This window comes from Adiantum capillus-veneris, chromosome 2, assembly GCF_014529385.1.
Source record: "Adiantum capillus-veneris isolate H3 chromosome 2, ASM1452938v2, whole genome shotgun sequence".
Classification (NCBI taxonomy): domain Eukaryota; kingdom Viridiplantae; phylum Streptophyta; class Polypodiopsida; order Polypodiales; family Pteridaceae; genus Adiantum; species Adiantum capillus-veneris.
The window spans coordinates 50344997-50367954 of NC_140932.1; the positions used below are offsets into that span (position 1 = coordinate 50344997).

The window sequence follows — 22958 nt, forward strand, 5'->3', positions numbered from 1 at the left end:
GCACAAGGGTAGGCAACAACATAGCCTTCCTAGCAAGAGCATACCTACACAAGTCTAAGATATTCAAGCCCCCTAAGTGGTTAGGAGTGTAAAGTTTCCCAATCAACATTAAATGCAAGCCTTTTTTGTGAGCATGGGTTCGTCACATGTGAGACGAAATAACTGACATAAGAGAAGTGAGACAATGACGAGACCAATGTAGCAACAACAATAGAACAAAACATAAGCCATCAAGACACTTCGAACGATTCGCAGGCCAACATGCAATGACCAATTGGATACTTTCTAGTAATGCAATTTGACATTCAAGCGATGCATAACCCAAATCACTTTTTGAGCGTGAGTGACATTCCATCCAATTGGATACCCCAAGTGCCTGGTAACCACATTTCGAGGAACAATCTCACCTGGTCATAACAGATTATGCCAATCACAAGGGTTAAGCAACAAAAGCTTTGATTTGCGGAAATTGACTCTCAGACCAGCTGCAAACCCATACAATTCCAAAGCGTCCGTACTCCCTTGGACATCAGCCTGGTAATTGCGAGGCATAAACAATGAGTCATTTGCATAGGCCTGCTCAACGAAGTTCTGGCCCGAGGGTAATTGCAAGCCATGAAGACAACCATCTGAAGTTAAATGACCAAGATGCATCAACAACGGGTGAGTGGCAAAAGGATACAACAATGCACTGAGGGGGCAGCCTTGCCTAGCTGAATAGCCGAGAGACCAAGATTCGGTCAGTTCCCCGTAAAGGATCCCCGAAGACGTATTGTGAGCATACAAGAAATACACGATATTAGCTAATTTAGAACCAAACCCAAGACACCGCATCGTAGCAGCAATGTAATCCCATTGGACAATATCAAAAGCCTTTTCAATATCAACTTGCATAATAAGTACATCCTGCCGCGTGTATTTTGCATATTCCATGCCAATCAAAATATTAGCCAAGTTGTTAGTGATTTGGCGACGTGAGATGAAACCATACTAAGCCTCCAAGAAGGTGATCTTTAATCCGATTCACCAACAACTTGGCCGATAGCTTGTCTCTCACACTCACACACACACACACACACACACACACACACAATGAGGAAATACTTCTTTAATCACACTAGGAACGACTGCCTCAACATCACATTTTAAAGCAATTATAACGATGCCGCTTGTTCTGACATTTGCTCACGTTTGCACATTCCACTTCACAAGGCTTGATATTGTTACAAGTACAACAACATCAGTAAACAAAAAGAGAAGATGGTGCCAATATGTAAGGGTCATTGCACTACTCTTCGACCAGATACACACTGTCCAAAACTGCAAACCCAGCTGCCACCCCACCTTCATTTGTGTCGGAGGCTTTTGTTCTAAGTAGATAGCCTGTTTGCTCATTTAGGACAACTTTACCCCTGTTTCTGCATGCAAGAGAAAATTCCATTTGGATTTCATCTTAAGAAAAGACTTCTGATTATGCTTGAAATAATACTACACGATGACCACCTCAATTCTTACAGACCTTACAAAAGAGCCGAAGATGCCCAGCTCAGATATTGCTTTTTGCGGGATCAGCTCTCCGTTACGCACGAAGTAAGTTGTGTGAATTGGAGGAAAGATTCTTTGCATCAAGATGTATGCAGCAAATGAATCAGTTGTACCTCCCTTCATTAGCTCCAGGAGCTTTTTCCTTATATTTTCACCAAATAGATTATTTCCTGTAACAAGAAAAATAAGCCTTGCAAGGATTGCTTTGAACACTCGAATAGGCTTGATAGTAATGAGGTTTACCTCCTCCTTCACGTTGAGGCTTCAGGACAAAGGCATCTGGATTGGCTATTGCCTCTTTGATTTTTTCCATGTCTCGGTTTTCATCAAAACCCCACAATCCAGCAAAGCACTTCCGTATAAAAGAAGCATCATCAACATTCTCCACAAACCTGCTTGCTCATTGACATCTACATTATCCAAAAAAAATTACTGCTGACTTGGATGATAAGCTTCAGTCTCTAACCTTTCAAGCACCCCAGGTTTGGTCAGTTGCTGTTGAATCTTTTTGGTTCCTGCAAGGTGGTAGGTGATTGAAGGGCACTTGACCGCATTGGATCTTTCCATTAGGATCCTGGCAGACCATTCCTGAAAGTTTGAAGGTATAAAACAAAAATAAATAAATTGCACGCATACATAGTGCAAGGAAACTCTAAAGTGAAGAAGATGCTGAAGGAAAGGCAGAGAAAAGCATTGCAGGCATGCTCAGCTACCTCTTCATATAGACATGCAAAGTTTTTTGACTTTCACTTTCATGAGGCTTTTGCATTTTTTTATTTTTCTGAAACTGTGAAGACCTAATTGCAACAAAGAAAAAAGACTGCCCCTTTCTTATTGCAAGGCATTTAAGATAAGTTGTGAGACATGATGGACTTACATCTTCTGAAGGGTAGTCCTTTGGATCATATCCAGCACGGTAGTACACCACAGCAACAGTATGCTTGCCACTTGAAACATGTATCAAAAGTGTATCTTGAATTGACACTACAATGCAAAAGGAATTCCCACAGAATGTTGCAACAGATACCAACTCTGCTCACATGACGAGTGTGTCATCTTCGTGAAGTTCGCCTTCCTTGTGCACCTCAGCAAGCGTCCTCCGAATCATGCGGATGCGATATGTAGCTTTTAGTTAAGAGAAACATGCCAACTGCATGATAAAGATTTTTGAGAGACCTAAAAAACTATTGCAATGCAGCTTGACTTTTGGATATTTCTCTTGAAGCTTTGTGCTCAACCAGTACTGATCATACACATTTCTTTCTCCAGGCTGAACAACCATAAGCACAACAGCACTGAAGCAAAGCCAGTTAGTATACAAAGAACAAAACAGCTGCAAGTTACCTTGTTTTCTCTGCCCAAAGCACAACAAATTGAAAATATTGAAAATTCATTCTCGCACCACAACGTTCAATGTTCACACTGCATTATACAACACGCCAAACATGCAATCGCTTACCTAGAATTTCCCCATTCTTCAAAAGCTACAGCCATAGCCTTAGCAAATCCAACTGCAGCCTCATTCTCTGGTATTGCTTTTGAATCCAAATCAGACTGCCCACCAATGTAATCAACTAAATATCTGAAAGAGATTCAGACCTTATACAAAGCCATGGTTTTGCAATTTCTATAATTTAGTGGTAATAATATTCCTGCATACCTGTGCAATAGAGTAACCTGTGAGCCTAACCCAGCAAAAGATGAGGAAATTGTATTGATCTCAACTTGCAGAAGATCACCAGTATGCATATCCGTCATGTAATCCGACCGATGCAAGCCAAGATAAATGGTCTTCACACATGGAAAGCAGAGATTATAAAGATTCTAAAATTAAATGAGCTAAATCAACAAATGAGGCTTATCTTAATACATGGTTCAAAGGCAAAAAGCACGCACAAATTGAGCTTTCATAAGGCATGCATCCTTCCTCTCTCTCTCTCTCTCTCTCTCTCTCTCTCTCTCTCTCTCTCTCTCTCTCTCTCTCTCTCTCTCTCTCTCTCTCTCTCTCTCTCTCTGGGACATCCAGCATACGCGTAGGCGGCAATAACATTCACACAGGTAGCAGGGGTCGCCACATTTGTGGCTCGGGTTCGATGGATCCGCCTACTGAAGGGGAAGGGCCGGGTGTAGATAGCTACACCACCCCAAAAAAAACAACAGCTACATTTAAACGGAGAAACAGAGATACTGTACTATCACCAGGATCCTTACGAATTGGGAAAACCTCCAGGATACATGATGAGCTAATGATGGAGAAGGTCCAAGTGATGCTCAAATCAGAGCTAAACTATATGAGGGATGACATCAGGAACGAAATGCACGCGAGCGCTGAGAGCTACAGGAACTCCATGTATGGAGACATGATGAGAGAACTAAGGAGAGAGATCCGGGGGATACAGAATGAGGAAAATCAGATCTTGAAAACGGAATTACGAAACCTAATCAAGGCCGAAGTAAATGTTACAGAATGCGTTATGCAAAAGAAACTCGATGAGGCAGTAGCAAGTTTTGAAGCATGGAGAACAAATATGGAAAAGCACATGGGGGAAAAAGATGCAATAATCGAGGAGCTAAAAGGACAATTGGCGGCTTGCAAATCTGCAACTAATGAGAAGGGAGACGACCAACCTTCGGTGCTGAAGGAGCTCGAGGACATGAAGGATCAGATGAAAGCTCTACGGGAAGGAGATGAACAGAAATCGAAAACGGCATCTTCATGGGCGGAACCTCTTTTTAAGGCACAAGAAAAGGTTGATGAAGCAGAGAAATGGATTGAGGATGCGAAGAAAGGGAAGGCCCAGATGCCCGAGACCACACCTACCTCCACCATTATTAATATGACCATTGAGGAAGAGCAGAAAAGGAAGAATCGGGCTCTGCATGTGCGGGTCACAGGAGTCAAAAACAAAGAGAATGTAGATGAAGAAGTGAAGGAACTGCTACAACGCATGGGCATCACAGAGCCTACTCACACAAGTGCATGGAGAGTGGGCAAGAAAGGAATCGATGAGAAGGGAAACGTAAAGGATAGGGCACTTATTCTCCGCTTCCCGAATATAGAAATAAGGAAAGAATTTCTAAAGAAAAGGCCAACTCTTAAGAAAACCGGTATTTTCCTGGGAGATGACCTTACATTGGCACAAGTGGCACACATGCAAGAGTTGATGCCAGAGATCAGGGCAGCAAGAGAAAAGGGGAAAATCGCCTTTTATAGAGGAGGGAAAGTAGTGGTTTTGGAAAAGCACTCATCGTGACGGTGTGAGACCTATGGGGCAACGCTCCGGATAGCGGCGTGGAATTGTAATGGATCATATAGGCTAGATGTAGGTGCCTTTGAAGACAGCTTTAGGGACAGAGACATAGTTTTCTACTTAGAGACACACCTGATACCGGGACAGCTCATGCCACATGTGAAGGGTTATTTATGGGAAACAGCTGGTCAACCAGACAAGAGATCTCTACGGGGTAGCCGGGGTTCAGGAGGAGTAGCAGTCTTATTTAAAGAGGAGTTGCAACCACTAATACAGATTATCAGGAAAGATGAGCAAGCAAGGTATATGTGGGTGAGAATGAGAGCCAAGACAGGTAGATTTCTATGTATCGCTATATGCTACTTCCCCCCAGTACATCAGTCTACTCCTCACCTAAAGGACAGTCCCCTTTCTCCATATTGAATAATGACATATGGGAGTTCTCTAGAGATGGAGACATCGTTCTCTTAGGAGACTTTAATGCCAGAACGGCCAACTCTCAAGCAATATTCTATGATACTTCTGAGGAAATGCTCACAGAAGTGGATTTATCACAGAGGGGGCTTACTAGAACCTCACAGGATAAAGAATACACTGAATATGGGAGACATCTCATGGAGATGGCAACTATACATGGTTTGGCCATACTTAATGGTCTAGAGAATTTCCCTTTATCTGGGGGATTCACATGCTTCCCGCACAGGCATAAGGCCAGTACAGTGGATTATGTCATGACTTCACCAAGCTTTATTTCTAGTATCAAGGACTTTAAGGTGGGACCTAGACCGGTTGGGATTGCAGTGGATCATGCTCTCTTGACCTTATCAATCTCCTTCCAATACAATGCCTCTCAAGTACAAAGGAAGAAGACACACACAAGATATACTTTCACGCCAGAGACTGATTCAGTCTATGTGGAAAAGATCTATGATAGGATGTGGGCAGCCGAGCCAGTATATACTGTAGAGGAGATTACTTCTCAGTTAACAGAGATACTACATGGAGCAGCACAAGAGGCATACCTACATACTCAACCTGATCAGAAGAGAGGATCTGGGAACATGCCTCCAAACAGTTGGTATGACGAGGAATGCAGAGAGGCAAGAACCCAGGTTCAGAAAGAGCTTGCACTTGGGATCATCACATACAAGCAGTCTCGGATTGCTCTTCGGTGTATAATACGTCGCAAGAAAAGGGCATTTTTAGCCAAACTGGAGAAGGATTTATATAAGCTCTTCTTGAGTCAGGACTCACATGAGGCCTAGAGTTTATTTCACGAGCACTCACCGCCTCCGACGATTACTTCTCCTGAGATTTGGGGTCAATATGTAACATCATTATATATGGTATCTGGACAGCCTCCATTACCAGATCCGCTAGAGCCATGCCCTGCTACTAGTACTTTCTTTACTACGGAAATGGTGAAAAAAGCCATTGATAAGATGAAGACAAGAAGAGCATATGATCGTGATGGTTTAGTAGCAGAACATCTGATCCATGCCAGGGATCTACTTTCAGAAGTCCTTGCTCGTCTGTTTAATCGGGTCATGTGTGAAGGATTATCTTAATCTTGGAAATTATCTACTATCGTACCTATTTTCAAGTCAGGGGATCCTATGATACCCGGGAACTACCGTACCATTATGGTAGGTCACACATTGACCCGACTATACGCATCCATTCTTGAACAAAAATTGAGTAGACGGGCAGAGAATGAGGGCATAAGGGCAACAAGACAAGCTCGATTCAGGAGGGATTGTTCCACTTTAGATCATGTTCTTACGCTCAGAGCCATTATTGAGGAAGGAAGAGCAAGCGGGAGAAGGATGTATTGTTGCTTTGTGGATTTTCGGAAAGCTTTCGATACAATACCAAGGGCCAGATTGATGCGCAGGATGCAAGAGTTAGGGGTCCCCAAAGAGATTATTTGGGGGATCATGGCCTTATACGGGTCAGTAACTGGTTATGTACGTACTCCAGAAGAGGATTCCGACATTGTTCATTCCACCGTTGGAGTAAAGCAGGGATGCCCACTGTCCCCTACTTTATTTGGTATGTACATAGATGAGGTATCAGATTACATTGATAGAGAAGGTGACAGAGGTGCTCAACTTGAAGGGTCATGGATCCCTTTGTTGTTGTATGCAGATGATATTGTATTGATAGCAGAATCACCAGATGGAATGCAGAGGCAGCTAGATGCATTACATAAATTCACGGAGGACAGTGGACGGTCAATAAACTTGGGTAAAACCAAAGTTCTGGTGTTTAACACCACACCGCAGTGGGTTAGGAGATCGGCACCTACATTTGCATATGGCCAAGATACAGTAGAGTACACAGATGCATACACATACCTGGGTGTGGTATTTGAAGGACCGAAGTTTACTCTTAAGAAAGCAGCGGATGCTAGATTGTCCAGAGCCTCTGCGGCCTTGGGAGGGTTGGAGAGGATGTGTTCACAAGTGCAGTTTCAGGAACCACGAACAAAACTTTGGCTCTTTGATACTATGGTGGCTTCGGCTATGCTTTCTGGGGTTGAGATTAGAGACCATCTGTGGATCAGTATAATTGGAAGTCAATGGAGAGACCTTTGGTATCTATGATTTCCTGAATGATTAGAGCCAAGGCCTCCGTACCACACGCGATCACCCGAGCCAGATCAGTGTCCTTTATACATGGTTTGTGGGATACAAATAATTGCCGATATACTAGACTGGCCCTCGAATCTTCTCGACAATTAGCAATGAAAGGGGATACATCATGCTGGTATGCGCAACTCTCCTCGTGGTTTCAGAGACACGGGTTCAGTATGGAAAGATTACCCCCCTTCCAATACTCTCTTGCGGCTCCATCACTGGCAATTACACGAACGGAGATTAATAAAATCATCCGTCAGGATCTTATACAGTTGGATACTAAGAGGACATGGGTAGACCCTACACAAGAATTGGGCACGAAGATGGCCGACTACAAAGAAAACTTCCTACAACTATCTAAAGATGGATTTGTGATTCGCCTGAGCTAATGGATACCCACTTGTCTCATGGTTTGAGATGTGCTATTGGTCAGATTTGTACATCCTCACATTAGCTGGAAATTGAATTTGGCAGATTTAGGGGAATCCCACCTGAGAGCAGAATTTGCAAGTTATGCGGAATGGAGCCGGAGACAAAATTACACTACATATGCCATTGCACCGTATACTATGAGATACGTGGGCGTTTCCATTGCCTATTAAAGAAGGCTTTGGACCTCTAGATAGAGTCATGCAATACCAAGATCAAAGATGCTTAGGCTTGTACCTACTGGAACTACATCGGCACAGGGATAATCTAATGAGAAGACAAAGAGCACTACAGCCTCAGAGGCAGATCACAGATTTCTTCGGATCGAGAGAAGCAAGAGTGGAAGGAGAAGCAAGAGGCCAGCAGCCAGCACAAAGGAGTACCCACATTCATACCAAAGGCACCCTCATTGACAGGGCGATTGAGCTTAGGAAATCGAGACGACCACGACCGAGATGCAGAAGCACACTTCACCGGAGGAGACTACAACAAAGGATTAGAAGCATTATAGCCAAACACCCAGAATGCTCCTAAGAAGTTTATTTAATAATTTGTATTTAGTTTTTCACATTTATTTTCACACTTTTCACACTTAGTACTTTAGTACTAAGGTACCCAGACATTGTAACAGATTCACCACTTTTGTATCAGTTTGGTCTCATAGGTCATTCTGGCCTTTTGAAGACGTTAATATAACATTTCATTTCATTTCTCTCTCTCTCAATTGGGGAGATCCAGACGCCCACGACTGCGGAGGACTACACAGCATCGACGGAGGCTACATCAGAGGATTCGGATCACTTTGGCCCAACATGCACGACGCCCGGTCAGATGGCTGACCATGGAGGAGATTGATGAGATCCGCCAGCGACCAATGCTGGATCTCTTGTGACTTGTGATTTAGCTATCCTGGCTAGCTGCTTAGTTCACACCTACCAGCTTAGGATTTCATTTCATTTCATAGTATTTCATTTTGTTACTCTGACTTTGTATCAGATCCACCACATTGTAACGCTCTGGTCTCATAGGTCATTTTGGCCTTTTGAAGATGTTAATAAAACGTTTCATTTCATTTCATTTCTCTCTCTCTCTTGCCCCCCCCGCCCCCCCAAAAAAAAACCCATATACCATGTATCTTGTATCCTGGCCTCCCATAAATCAGCCACTTCCCCCCCTACCATAGGGCCACATTTTATTACTTTGTACTTTTGTTCTTTCCCGATAGATAGAGGACACACACATATACATTTGACATGCCTCATAGGCCAACTTTGGCCTCTAATAGTAAAAAGACCTTTTGGATACTGATGTATATGTATATGATGTCTCGACTGTCAGAGAGCTCCATGGTATCAGCTAACCCTTTGTATTCCCCTTGTATCAGCTTTCATCCTACCCCTACCCACTATTTTCTTTTCAGTTCTTTGTACTTTTTGTACCCAGACCTGGTATTAGATTCACCATATGTAACCTTTTGGTCTCATAGATCATTTTGGCCTTTTGAAGACGTTAATATTAAGATCCAGAAGGATTGTATCAGTTTGGTCTTATAGGTCATTTTGGCCTTTTGAAGACATTTAATATGACAGTTCATTTCTAAAAAAATAAAAAAATAAAAAAATCACTATTAAGTCAACAACTCAAGGGCACAACATCAAGATAAATATAGATAGCACATCACCACAAAGGTATGATTCCAAATGTCGATCAAATATACAATAATTGACCAAGACTATTTCTTAGTTCTCAATCTCTGACATCTCCTACCATATACATTTTTATAATGTCCAAGAGGCATGAGCACAACAAGAGGAACATCATCTCTATCAAACCTGCATGAAGGTACACAAGTCTCCCCATAAGCCCTATCGAACTCGAGAGAAACAGTTGGTATCTGTACTGAAGAAGAGACACCAAAAAGAGGTGGATCCTTTAAAGGGTCCCTACGCTTGTAACCTATCTAACTAGATGCATCTCTGTCTGCCTCTGTCCCCTTCTTTGCTTCTCTCCTTCTGGCTCCCTTAGCCTCTGACCTCCTAGAATCTAATTATACTTACATCTGTCTCTTTTGAGACACTATCTACTGTCTCTAATTTGGATGCTCTATCTGCCAAGTGCATCCAGCTGCCATACGACCAGCTCTGCTACATACAAAACAGTGTCCTAGTAAAACAATGAAAAATACTTGTTGCTATCTCCTCCATGTATCGTCGATAGAGAGATGAATCAAGGATTCTTACTTACGAACGAGGAGGGATGAAGAATCAATCTTAGGGAGGGGATGGTACACCACACTAACTCAAAACAACACCCAGGCTACTGCCAATCCCTATATTATGTGATTGCAACTCTGCAATAGTCTGGAAACCTCAATGTAACTGCTAGACCCTCACCGAGGTCAGCTAGATCCATCCCCTGTCTCCATCTAAACAAACAACAATATGCTTTGCTAAAGCTCAGGGGACTCTTTGCCAATCCTAGACTAGCCTCTTCTGATGTCTCGAACTGAGCCCTGCGGCAACCTATCCCCAATGGAGAGAGTCTCACAATCCTGGGAATATGTGACACAAGAAAGATAGCTCTAAGGAATTCCAGAAGCTGGCTTGCTGGCAGCCTCCTTTTGACCACTTTGAATACCAAACAGCATGCCTCGAAAGTAGCCACTGAACTGTAAGTGTATCTGCTGAAATTCTGATCCCAATAGATAATCCATTATAATCCATGGTGAAGACCTATCTCACCTACGATGAACAGCCGAAAGCAGCCTAAGAGCTGGAGATGGTGACCCTACCTCCGATGAAGAGCGCCAATGAGATAGCTCCCTAGAACAAAAACAAATACCCGATGCACTATGTGCACTGAAGGCTATGGTGAAGATTTGATTATGGTGGGCAACACCAATGCAGTAAACTACAGAAGCGAGAGGAGTGGCTGTGTCCCACGGTAATGTCCCTAATTCTCAGAAGCTGACTGGTAAATACAACACTGCTTTATCACATGAGCAACTCCTTAGCCTTTTGTAAGGCGACAAAACTGTCATCGACCACTGTGAAGACTTGCTGATGGGTTGAGCATAAGTCCCAAGTGAGATGGCAAACTGGCTTCCCTCAAAACATCACATATTCAACAATTTTGGGGTGGTCTGCATCATCATCAGAAACTTGTCACACTATCACAAACACATAGGGACATCTTGCTTGTCTTATCTTCTCCAGTTCGATGGTTGTTTGTATGAGTTGATGTAACTGTTCATACATGTTAGACAGACAAAAAGGTCATATGTTGTAAACATACCTGCTTTATCCCTTCCTGCAAAACAAGAGTGTGAATATCGAGAAGCCTGGCTGTGAATGCGTCGGCTTCCCTTGTCCTGCAAGTTCAATAGATATTGATTTCATTATAGAAAGACAAAGAACTAAGCAACCCAACCCACAGATGTGATAGGGTTTCCTACCTTGACAAAGATTCCTGCAAAAATTTGTCATCTCTGCTTATGTCATCTACTAGCTTGTTGAACAAGGGACCTAACTCAACTGCTTGTTTGAAGTGTCTTGTGTAGAAAGAGGAAGGCAGAAGGGATAATGGAGCATGAACCAGCCCTGTTCCAGGAATTCTGCCTGAGCTCTGTAAACATTACATCCAGGAAAGGCTTAGCACAACTCTTGCGAACACAATTTGGTAATTGCGAACTAAACATGCATAGAGGAACAAACATACAAATGCCTTAATTCTTTCGCACACATAGGACTGAGAAACCTGTTCCTATTCCATTATGAGCATGAGCTGACCATGGTTATCCCATGAGAGCAAGCAGCCCCTGCTAGCAAACAAGCATACGCCATCCAATTTATGCATGTATGGTAGCTGTATACTTTGACTTGCAATATGCTGGCATAATAAACTCACATCTGCACGATAAAAATAAAAAATGGAGCATCTATTGTCCTCATATGAAATCCCTAAGACTGTAAAATATATGGAGTGACTGGCACGTAATAACTTTGTAGCCAAGCATCTACCTTTCGAGTTCTTAAAACCATGTTGCAAAGACACAACTGCACCTACACTACCTCAATCTAGCACCTTCACATCGTGAAACATCTTGTCAAAGACCCAAGAGTCCAGTCTACCAAGTCATGGAGTTTTGATTCGGTGGCACTATATGGGAAACTTCTAAAACCCCTGAACCGTGAGTATTTCAAAGATTATTAATATGCAGTATCAAGCCACTCACCTCGACTGATTTGTCACCCATCACTATACCCTGTAAAGATGCCCATGCAAGTGCTTCTGGTAAAATCTGCTCAGCTAGCTCTTGAGGCACAATTCCAGCAGTTTCAATTGATAAATCTGAAGAGAAAACCTCCATGGATGCCTGAGTATGGACAGGCAGTATTGCAACCTTATGTGACAAGCGGAATTGGCACCTCACTGTCGTTCTCAATGCAAAAGCTGAAGCTTGTTTTTTGTGTAAAGTTCCTGAAATACATTCTTGTGATTAGAATACCTTGAACAAACAAACAACTAAATAAAGTAAATTTTAAAGGAAAGAAGAGGCTAGGAATGTAAAAGAAAAACAAGGGATCTGATGTTTCTACTCTCAGGTAAGAAAGAATCATGCTACCCTTAGCAGCTCTTCTGAGGAATCCACTGTAATAAAAAGCACAGCTACACTTGAGACAAATCTTTAGAACTTAACACTAAAATAAGAGGTAAACCTAGACTTAAAAACTGCTGCAATTGTGGAGGTGATGAAATAAAACCTGACAGTAGTAACGGAGGCCCAAGTTGCCCTTGGCTTAAATTGTGCCTCTTAGCCTCACAATAAGGTGGTTATACAATTTGCGGTGCTAGTGAATCCAGAAAGACATACATTCACACTCCCAGGGGCTATGAAGGAGTTGGTTCACTTTTTGAAGGACTTTCACATGACAACCATGGAAAGAGTGGGACATCTATACAGACCTTCGTAAGGTCAGCAGAGCTTGCAAGCTATGAGATGGGATAAAAGAGCCTATGATAGAAAGAAGATACTCAATCAAGTAAAAGTATTATTATTTCAGAAATAACCTACCAGATATAAATCCAACGAGCTATTTCTCTCGCATTTAACCATGATCAAGCACTCACAAAATAGGAGAAAATAAACCAAATGTCCAAGTACAACAATGAATGTTGAGTTATAAATTAGTGATGGAAAGAAAGCGCACCCTTGTGCTGATTAAAACAGGTAGAGAGGAGCCTACCTAGAAAATACGAGTCATATGGACCATCCAACCTTTGCCACATAGACCATGCCCCTAGCTGGTAGCATCTGAAGATGCAACAATAAAAATGAGAATTTCATAGAACCATGCACTCCCTCAGTATAACCTCATGCTGCAATAGCCTCATGGGTTCTACAATTGCTAGTGGTGGCCATGATTCATGAGTCAGCATTGCAAACGAGGCTGAGGACCTCCTCTAAAAGGTAACTACAAACAAATACCGTGTTTATATTGACGTCCTCGTGCAGACTAGACACCCATTCCGACTTTTAGAGGAGGCTGAGGACCTCCTCTACAAGGTAGCTGCAAACAAATACTGTGTTTTCATTGACGTCCTCGTGCAGACTAGACACCCATTCCGACTGTTCTCAAGGTAGACTGTCTCCTCTAGGACGTTGAAAAGGAGGGCTGAAAGCGTTTCACCTCTAGAGCATAGCCTGCTTGTAGCTTGGAATGGATACTCACACACCCAAATGGTAAAGGAAACTCACCCAAATAGGTCCTTCTTCACTCGAATCAAGAGGTAACTAGTGGGGATTACAAGCTCCCGCCAACCCAACAAGATGCATGTAGAGAGTCGGTGACGATAAGGCATGGGATCACAGCAGACGCCAACCAAGCCAATGTGAAGGTCCTCCCAAGGTGATCAAAAGTTCAGCCAATAAAGACACATACTCATATCCTCTCACACTCGACTCGATTCCCAAATCTCTCCCACTCTTCCTTACACACTCGGCCCCAATGGTGCGCACACACACCCGCAGACTATGTAGAAAACGCCTCTATCTTCTTCACCAAATGTCACGTGACACATCCAACCCTATGTGTCAGTGGACAAGCTACTTCAATAACAAGGGTTCCATCAGTCCAGTCAGTCTACATTAGAAGTGTTCTGGCACTTTTGTGAGTCTGTTCGCAGACCGTGCATGCCCAGGCACTTAGTGTAGATGCATATCCTCTGGTTGCACACAGCATGATCATAAGCATTCCCATCTGAATCCATCAGAATCCTTCAGGGAAATTTTCCAGTGCATTTAGCCTATTTTACCTATTTTTGACATTTTTCACTTATTAATTTAAGTGACTTTTGTTGGAAAGTAGGTAGGGCAAATTGGGTAAGATAATATATAAGCAAACCAAGGTTAGCACTATTTGGCAGATGAGCAAGGAGAACACAAGCCTTCGGCGACAGGTTCCCCCTCTCTTTCAGCAAGACTCTCAACCTTGGCGATTCCCTCTCAAGCAGACTTCCCCTTGCTGAAAGTCTGCTTGAGAGGAAATCGCCAAACTAGGCGATGATGGGGATCTGGAAAAACGCCAATGCTCGGGGTTTGTGGGCGATGATTACCTTCATGAAAAATGCCAATGGCTGATGTCCTATGGCGTTTTCAGCAAGACTCATTGCCATAGGACATCAGCCATTGGCGTTTTTCATCAAGGTAATCATTGCCCACAAACCCCCAGCATTGGCGTTTTTCCAGATCCCCATCATCGCCCAGTTTCTCCTAGCGTTTTCAGCATCGCATTGCAGTAGAAAATCAGCGTCAACAGCCCCCGAAACAGCGTTTTCAGCAGTAGAAATCAGCCCCAAAACCAGCGTTTTGATTTGCAGCAGATTTCAGCCTTGAGCGTTTTTGGACAGCAGATGAATAGCTTCAGTTTTCAGCCCTAGCGTCAGTCTCATCATTCCCGTCTTCGACATCGACCTAGCCTAGACTTGCATCAGTCACATGCATCCACTTTGTACCAGTTTGTGCAATCAATCGTAGACCACTCTCGCCAACGAGAGTGGGGCTTGCGGAGGAGGGTTTTACATTATCCTTGGTGTCGTATTTCTCTTCTCTCTCTCTCTCAGTCTCATACACTTCGGCTAAGCAAGGCTCAAGAATCTTATTCACGGCAGGCTAATAAGCATCGTCAGGATGTCTCAATCAAGGAAGGAGATTGGATATATTTAAGAATCATGAAGCAACGTCTTAAGCAAGTTGGAAAGAAGTGTCCCAAGTTGTCTTTTCGAATGTATGGTCCATTTCCAATCATTAAAAAGATAAATGAGGTTTCAGTGAAATTGAAGTTGCCTAACTCATGGTCAATGCACAACGTTTTCCATGTTTCTTGGTTGAAAGTGTTTCAGGGAACACCTCCAAAGGACATTTGGGAAGAAGAAGAACCGGAGATCATCGATGAAGCTGAAGTCATGAAGCAGGAGCAAGTGTTGTTGCATCGGTTTCGACAGGGTTCGAAGAAGCAAGTGAGACAATACTTTTTGAAGTTCAAGGATCGAGGGACCCACGAAGCGATGTGGATCGACGAAGAGTTTTTAAGGATTATCCAGAGTTGTTGGCAGACTACAAGGAAGCCATGCAGCTCGGTACCAGTACCTCACTTTAAAAAGGAGGGGATGTCACGTGATACATCCAACCCTATGTGTCCGTGGACAAGCCATGCAGCTCGGTACCAATAGCTCACTTTAAAAAGGAGGGGATGTCACGTGATACATCCAACCCTATGTGTCCGTGGACAAGTTCCCTCTCCGTCCCTTTTTGTTACGGGACCCTGGAGAGAGGCCCGTTAATGGGACTTAGGGGCCGTGCGCGTTCGCCGATCCTTCACCTGAACACAAGTTAGCCGACTTCACAACAAGTTGAGCAAGTATTTCAAAGGGACGCGCGAGACAAGATTTGTAGAAACGAGCCCGTGACGGGCGCTTTGTATTGATTCAAAAAGTTGATTACAAAAAGGGACGGAGGCCCCTCCGGCGCCTCTGAAGACTGGGTTAACCTAACTCCAACCTAGTATGGGTAGATGGTTTTATGGACGTGAGGATTGCCGCCCCGGCTCCGGTTGAACAACCGGCCCCCTCTTAGCTACCCGGCAGGATGTGCACGGTTCACCAAGAGTGGAGTACTACTCCCATATAAGTCCTTTAATTTGGGGCGCTCAGGCATACCACCCAAGCCCCATGGCCTTGAGGTAGAAATCCCTCTCAAGGAATCACCGTTGGTGCCGTCAAGTAGCCGCGGTTCCAAAAACTGATCAAAATGCCGAAACGGCCCCGCGGGCGCGTCCCGGGCCGTTTTGGACCACGGGACCCCCGGGGACCCGGCCACGGCCCAAGCGGGGCTCTCACTTGCATAAAGCCTTTCGGGGGCTCCCGGAGTCGTGTTTCGTCCACGGGAGCGACGGGTCCACGGGTCGTCATGTTGGCCCGCGGGGAGCATGGCCGCGGAGGGGCAATTCACCAAACGGGGCCTCGGTCCCCCTCAAGTGCCGTCCACGGTGGAAAGTTAGGTTAGCGGGAGTTAGGTTAGAATGGGAACGTGGACCGCTGGGCCGCATGAGGGACAGCCCATATGGGGGCGCTAGGGGCAAGGAGGGACCGCCGACGCGCCGCGAAAAAGTTCCCTCTCAAGAGGATCCCAACATTCTCCCCCCCCTCAAAGAACTTGACGTCCTCGTCAAGACTGCCAAGCATCTGACCACATAGTGCATACATCGCATAATTGTCACATAACGCATCTTTATTCTGCTAAAACTGAGCATAGCTGTGCTGAAACTAATGCATCCTAAACTACTACTGTACATGGTTGTGGTCTTCTATGCCCTAGGCATGTGCTTGAGCTCCGGAATCCGGTAGTACCGAAGCAACAACTGTTTATCCATTGCAATGACTCTATCTTCTGGCACCCAAGTGCAATCTGACATTGGCCGCCCTCTCCACTTTACATAGAACTCTAGGTTGTTGCGCCTGAAGCGGTGTTTGATGATAATTTCTGGCTCAAAAGGGTTTACTCCTTTGTCTAGCAGAGGCACATGGCGGCCGTATTTCCCATCAACTTGAAATCGTTTGAGTAGGCTGATGTGAAAAACATTGTGGATCTTGACATTGGAGGGTAGCTCCAGCTTGTAGGAAACGTTGTTGAAGTCTTGTAGCACCCGATATGGACCGTAGAAGCGGTGGTTGAATTTGGGTGTCAAGTTCTCGGGAAGGTTGATGTTCTGGGCACTTACCAGTACCAAGTCACCTTTCTGGAAGAACTCTGTTCGTGCTTTTTCATTATGTTTGGCTACATACTTGTCTTTGTATTTCATCAAGTGCTTTCTGGCTAACTCCAAACGTTTGTGCCAAGCCATCAGAAACTGCTCAGCATCCTGATCTTCTGCATGCATAGTGCCCGAAGCAAGTGCCATGGGCGTAATCACTTCTTTTCCTGTAGCTAGTTTAAATGGTGTGTAACCTGTCCCCGAGTGCACACTGCTGTTGTACTGAAACTCAAGGACTTCCAGAAAATCTGCCCAATCCTTTTGATCTGCTTGGACATAGCAACGGATGTAATCTTCGATGCCTTGATTGATCCGCTCAGTCTGCCCATCTGTTTGGGGGTGATAGGCTGATGAGAACCTGAGTTGCGTGCCCAGGAGCTTGAATAACTCCCGCCACATATCGCTTAAGAATCGCCCATCGCGGTCTGACACAATTGCCAGGGGCAGTCCGTGATTCTTAAAGACATGCTTGAAGAAGAGCCGTGCTGTCTGGTAGGCTGTAAGAGGCGGCTTGGCGGGGATGAAGTGTGCTTGCTTTGAAAAGTAGTCCACGATCACGAAGATGGTAGTGAATCCGTGGCTTTCGGGTAAGTCGACAATGAAGTCCATGCTTATCACATCCCAGGGTCGAGATGGTGTAGGCATAGACATCAAAAGCCCTGCTGGCTTTATTCGCTGTGCCTTGACTAGCTGACATGTTGGGCAAGTTCTTACATACTCCACCACATCCTCCTGCATCTTTGGCCAAAAGAAATAGCGGCTTAGACTATCAAAGGATCTCTTTTGCCCACCGTGCCCTGCAACTTTGCAGTCGTGGGTTTCCCAGAGTAGCTTCGCTTTGAGCGTGGGATCATCTGACACATACACGCGGTTATGAGCATACCATAGCCCATCCCGCAAGTCGAACAGTCCCACTGAGGTCTTGCCTTGTCGCCAACTTTGCATCATCTGTAATACTGCGGGGTCTGTCTTACTGGCCTCGCGAATCTGATCCAGTACTTCGTCACTGCTTATTATGCTAACTGCATTAACCTCGGACATGCGACTGAGAGCATCTGGCATCGCATTCTGCTTGCCCGGCTTGTGGATGATTTCTATGTCATATTCCGCTAGTTGATCCTGCCATCGACTCTGTTTGTGAGAGAGCTTAGGCTGTGTCTGGAAATACTTCAGTGAAACATTATCTGTGTATACTTTCGTGTGCTTGTCCAATACGTAGTGACGCCATTGGTCAAGACAGTATACCACTGCATACATCTCCTGCTGTGTGTAGCCCATCTCTTCTGTGGATCTGAGAACTTCTTCGAAATGTAGGCTACTGGTCTTTCAGCTTGCATTAGTACCCCTCCCAGAGCGATGCGTGAGGCATCAGTGTGAATTTGGAATGGCTTGTCGAACTCTGGGAGCTTGAGTACCGGTAGAGAACACATTACTTGTTTGATGTGCTCAAAAGCTCGTTGGGCTTCATCTGTCCACTTGAACGCTAGCGAACCCTTGGTGGTGTCTGTTATGGGAGCCATGATTTTCGAAAAATCTTTGATGGACTTTCGGCAATACTGAGTGAAACCCATGAACTTGCGTACCTGTGTGACTATTCGGGGGGCGGGCCAGTTCACCACGGCCTCAATCTTTTTAGGCTCCACTCGGATTCCATCTGCAGTGACCAAGAAGCCCAAGAATTCCACTTCCTGTACTGCGAAGACGCACTTTTCCAACTTTGCATACCACTTGCATTCTCTGAGTCTGCGGAGCACCTGGCGCACATGCTCTACGTGCTCTTCATAAGTTTTGATGTAGATTAGCAGGTCATCCAGTTACACAATGAGGAATTCATCCAGCATGTCGCCGAAATCTGTATCCATTCCAGCTGAGAAGGTGGCCACTCCATTGGTGAGGCCAAAAGGGAGCACTAGCCATTCGTGAGCTCCATATCGTGACCTGAAAGCTGTCTTGTGCACATCCTCGTCCACGATCCGAATCTGGTGGTATCCTGATCGCAGATCAACCTTAGTGAAGTATTTTGCCCCTGCCAACCTGTCTGTTAGATCGTCCATGTGCGGCAGAGGTACCTGTTTCGGATAGTTATTTTATTTAGGGCTCTGTAGTCGACGCAGAGCCTGGATGAGCCGTCCTTCTTTGTGACAAAAAGAACCGGGGCCCCGTAAGGGGACTTGCTAGGCCTGATAAAACCTGCTTCAAGTAGTTCCCCCAGTTGCTTCTTCAGTTCTTGTAGCTGTGTGGCATCCATTCGGTAGGGTGGACGGACTGGCGGCGAATGGCCAGGCACTAGTTCAATTTTGTGGTCCACTGCTCGTTTAGGTGGGAGCCCAGCTGGAAGCTGCGGCGGTACCACGTCCTTGAATTCTTCAATCACCTTGATGATGCGACTATCCCCGATAGTGCACTCTTCGTCTGAATCTGCTAGTGTTACTTTCATCACACAGCAGTGAACCTGGGCCCCTTGTTTGAGAGCCTTCTCTGCTTGCTTTGGCGAAATCCACATTGAGTCTGGGACTAGGTCATCCCAGCTAACTCGAGTCTTCCCTTTTTCCGTTTTCGTTGGCATCGGTGTCTTAGTCTGAGCTGCGTTTACCTGCCCTCGAGCTTGAGGTGGTACGTAAGGTTGTGGCTTAGAATGAGCTTTTTCTTGAGTGGTCTTGCGGGCAGGAGACGTGTCCATTGGTTGGATGATCGGAACAATCACCCCCTTTCCATTCATGTCCAGCATCAGTTGATTCATGCCCTTGGCGTACAACCCCATCACATAGGAGTCATACCAGGCCAAGCCAAACATCATGTCGTAGGAATCCATGGGCACGACGATGAAGTCCACTTTGGCTCGCCATTCACCTACTTGGACCGCCACGTCGTATGCCATTGCTGTGTTCGAGTCTTCGCCTTGTACGAAGCCTACTGAGATGCTTCGTCCTCCTCCGGGCTTGCAGGTCTTTACTCCCAAGCGTTTGGCGCATGATGGTGAGATGAAGTTGTGACTCGCTCCCGAGTCGAGCATCGCCAATTGGGACTGCCCGTTGATCACCGTCTTGACATACATATTTGGGATTGGCTTGATACGAGCTGCTAGGCAGTGTAGGGAAGCTTTGATGGCTCCTACACGGACCGTTCCTTCGGTAGACTCTTTGTTTCCGCTTTCAGCCTCTTGCTCCGTGATTTCAGTGATCTGCACTTGTGACGTTCCTGTCCTGTCAGCGTTGGTCTCATTGGCCCAAGCGGAGTGAGCTCGAGACTGAGAGCTAGCTTTGTGACAATCATTATCCCAATGAGGACTCCCACAGTTACGGCAGGGGCGGGGCGGGTTCGCTCTCCAAGGCAGCGTCCGTTGAGGAGCCCCTCCACGCTGGTTCACTGAGAAGTTCCTACTACTCGACGAGCCGCTGTAGCTGCTTGGCGCGTTATTGCGAAAGTTCCCGTACAGTCGGGGCTGGTTTGACGTGCTGCCTGCGGGCTCACTTCTTTGAGGCCCGGCTGAAGACTGATTTTTGTTTGAGTTGGAAGGGGTATTCCCACTTCCCCCAGACTTTGTGTTGGTGGCCCCCTTTCGGCGCAAGTCGGAGTCCACTAGCCTTTCTGCCATGGCCAGCGCTGCCATGTAGTCGACAGGATTCTGCTTTTCGATCTCCCTACGGGCCCAATCTTTGAGCCCATAGAGGAAACCGTGGAGTCTCACTCTCTCCCAAGTCATCTGTTCCACTTTCAGCATGGACTGCCTGTATTTGGACACATACTCCTGCAACTTGCTCTCACCTTGGGTGATGGCCCTCCATTCGTCTAAGTGTCTGAAGTCTTCATTCTTCGGAACGAAGTAGTCCCGCATCTCAGCCTTGAGGCGGGTCCATGACATGTAGGGATTTTTTCTCTCTTCTAGAAGGAACCAACTGTAGGCATCCTCTGTTAAGAAATGAGACACCACTGATGTCCATAAGTGTTCTTCCATTTTGCTGGTGCGGAAGAAGCTCTCTGTGTCGCGGATCCATTTTTCCAGTATCAGTGAGTCCCGTTGGCCCGAGTAGGGAGAGGGCTTGATAGGCTTGAAGCTTCCCATTCCATCACTCCCACTCGCGGGAACTCCTGACGTGCTTGCCGGTCCTTTTCCTTTGTCTGCTGTGGCATTCTGAGCATTCAGCAGACTCACCTGTACGAGCTGTTGGACCAGCGCGGCTTGAGACTCTAGTATAGCCTCCCACCTGTCCATTCTGTCATAGCGAGGGGGGTCATTCCTCTCCCCGTGAAATGAGTCTCCGTCTGCGTGACTCATCGTGTTGGGTGACGAAGGCGCGGATTCAAACTCTGGCCCGGCTTCGTTGATAGGCTCTAGGCGTTGTAGTCTCCCTTGCGAACGTATCCACCTGGAATACTCCCAAGACTCAATTACACCGTCCGCTGCGATTTCTTCCAATCTTGAAGCGGGTAGGGGAGTGCTGCTGGAGTCACTTTCTGCGGGTCTCTGTGCCCCTCCGTTAGGCATAGACCGGCTTTGATTTTCTAGCTCTGATACCAAGTGTTACGAGACCCTGGAGAGCGGCCCGTTAATGGGACTTAGGGGCCGCGCGAGTTCGCCGATCCTTCACCTGAACACAAATTAGCCGACTTCACAACAAGTTGAGCAAGTATTTCAAAGGGACGCGCGAGACAAGATTTGTAGAAACGAGCCCGTGACAGGCGCTTTGTATTGATTCAAAAAGTTGATTACAAAAAGGGACGGAGGCCCCTCCGGCGCCTCTGAAGACTGGGTTAACCTAACTCCAACCTAGTATGGGTAGATGGTTTTATGGACGTGAGGATTGCCGCCCCGGCTCCGGTTGAACAACCGGCCCCCTCTTAGCTACCCGGCAGGATGTGCACGGTTCACCAAGAGTGGAGTACTACTCCCATATAAGTCCTTTAATTCGGGGCGCTCAGGCATACCACTCAAGCCCCATGGCCTTGAGGTAGAAATCCCTCTCAAGGAATCACCGTCGGTCCCGTCAAGTAGCCGCGGTTCCAAAAACTGATCAAAATGCCGAAACGGCCCTGCGGGCGCGTCCCGAGCCGTTTTGGACCACGGGACCCCCACGGACCCGGCCACGGCCCAAGCGGGGCTCTCACTTGCATAAAGCCTTTCGGGGGCTCCCGGAGTCGTGTATCGTCCACGGGAGCGACGGGTCCACGGGTCGTCATGTTGGCTCGCGGGGAGCATGGCCGCGGAGAGGGGCAATTCACCAAACAGGGCCTCGGTCCCCCTCAAGTGCCGTCCACGGTGGAAAGTTAGGTTAGCGGGAGTTAGGTTAGAATGGGAACGTGGACCGCCGGGCCGCATGAGGGACAGCCCATATGGGGGCGCTAGGGGCAAGGAGGGACCGCCGACGCGCCGCGAAAAAGTTCCCTCTCACGAGGATCCCAACAAAGGGTTCCGTCAGTCCAGTCAGTCTAGATTAGAAGTGTTCTGGCACTTTTGTGAGTCTGTTCGCAGACCGTGCATGCCCAGGCACTTAGTGTAGATGCATATCCTCTGGTTGCACAAAGCATGATCATAAGCATTCCCATCAGAATCCTTCAAGGAAATTTTCCAATGCATTTAGCCTATTTTACCTATTTTTGACATTTTTCACTTATTAATTTAAGTGACTTTTGTTGGAAAGTAGGTAGGGCAAATTGGGTAAGATAATATATAAGCAAACCAAGGTTAGCACTATTTGGCAGATGAGCAAGGAGAACACAGGCCTTCGGCGACAGGTTCCCCCTCTCTCTCGGCAGGACTCTCAGCCTTGGCGATTCCCTCTCAA

General features: G+C 46.0%; 2 protein-coding genes across 2 annotated transcripts in view; both read right to left on the bottom strand.

Annotated features, from left to right (window-relative positions):
- Window positions 1–1128: 1128 nt before the first annotated feature.
- The window catches only part of GSH2 (glutathione synthetase 2), a 92425-nt gene continuing 70595 nt past the window's right edge, over window positions 1129–22958 (bottom strand). Inside the window, exons 3-15 of the mRNA XM_086485338.1 lie at window positions 13111–13178; window positions 12099–12343; window positions 11319–11488; window positions 11159–11234; window positions 3206–3336; window positions 3005–3127; window positions 2755–2840; window positions 2586–2661; window positions 2423–2492; window positions 2012–2133; window positions 1789–1937; window positions 1520–1715; window positions 1129–1418 (exon numbers count right to left, since the gene is read on the bottom strand). Of these exons, the coding sequence (XP_086341464.1) occupies window positions 1289–1418; window positions 1520–1715; window positions 1789–1937; window positions 2012–2133; window positions 2423–2492; window positions 2586–2661; window positions 2755–2840; window positions 3005–3127; window positions 3206–3336; window positions 11159–11234; window positions 11319–11488; window positions 12099–12343; window positions 13111–13153 (1617 nt within the window). The 5' untranslated portion in view covers window positions 13154–13178 and the 3' untranslated portion in view covers window positions 1129–1288. The remainder of the gene's footprint in view (window positions 1419–1519; window positions 1716–1788; window positions 1938–2011; window positions 2134–2422; window positions 2493–2585; window positions 2662–2754; window positions 2841–3004; window positions 3128–3205; window positions 3337–11158; window positions 11235–11318; window positions 11489–12098; window positions 12344–13110; window positions 13179–22958) is intronic.
- LOC147462760 (uncharacterized) lies at window positions 19546–21661 on the bottom strand. The gene is made up of 2 exons (XM_086527289.1): window positions 19709–21661; window positions 19546–19593 (listed from the first exon to the last, which is right to left on the bottom strand). Exons 1-2 carry the CDS (start codon window positions 21659–21661, stop codon window positions 19546–19548), a joined length of 2001 nt encoding a protein of 666 aa, XP_086383415.1.

Coding starts and splice junctions, on each gene's coding strand:
- LOC147462760 (XM_086527289.1), bottom strand. CDS start 21,661: ATGCCTAACGGAGGGGCACAGAGACCCGCAGAAAGTGACTCCAGCAGC. Junction 19,594..19,708: donor CGGAAAAAGGGAAGACTCGA/GTTAGCTGGGAT, acceptor TAACACTAGCAG/ATTCAGACGAAGAGTGCACT.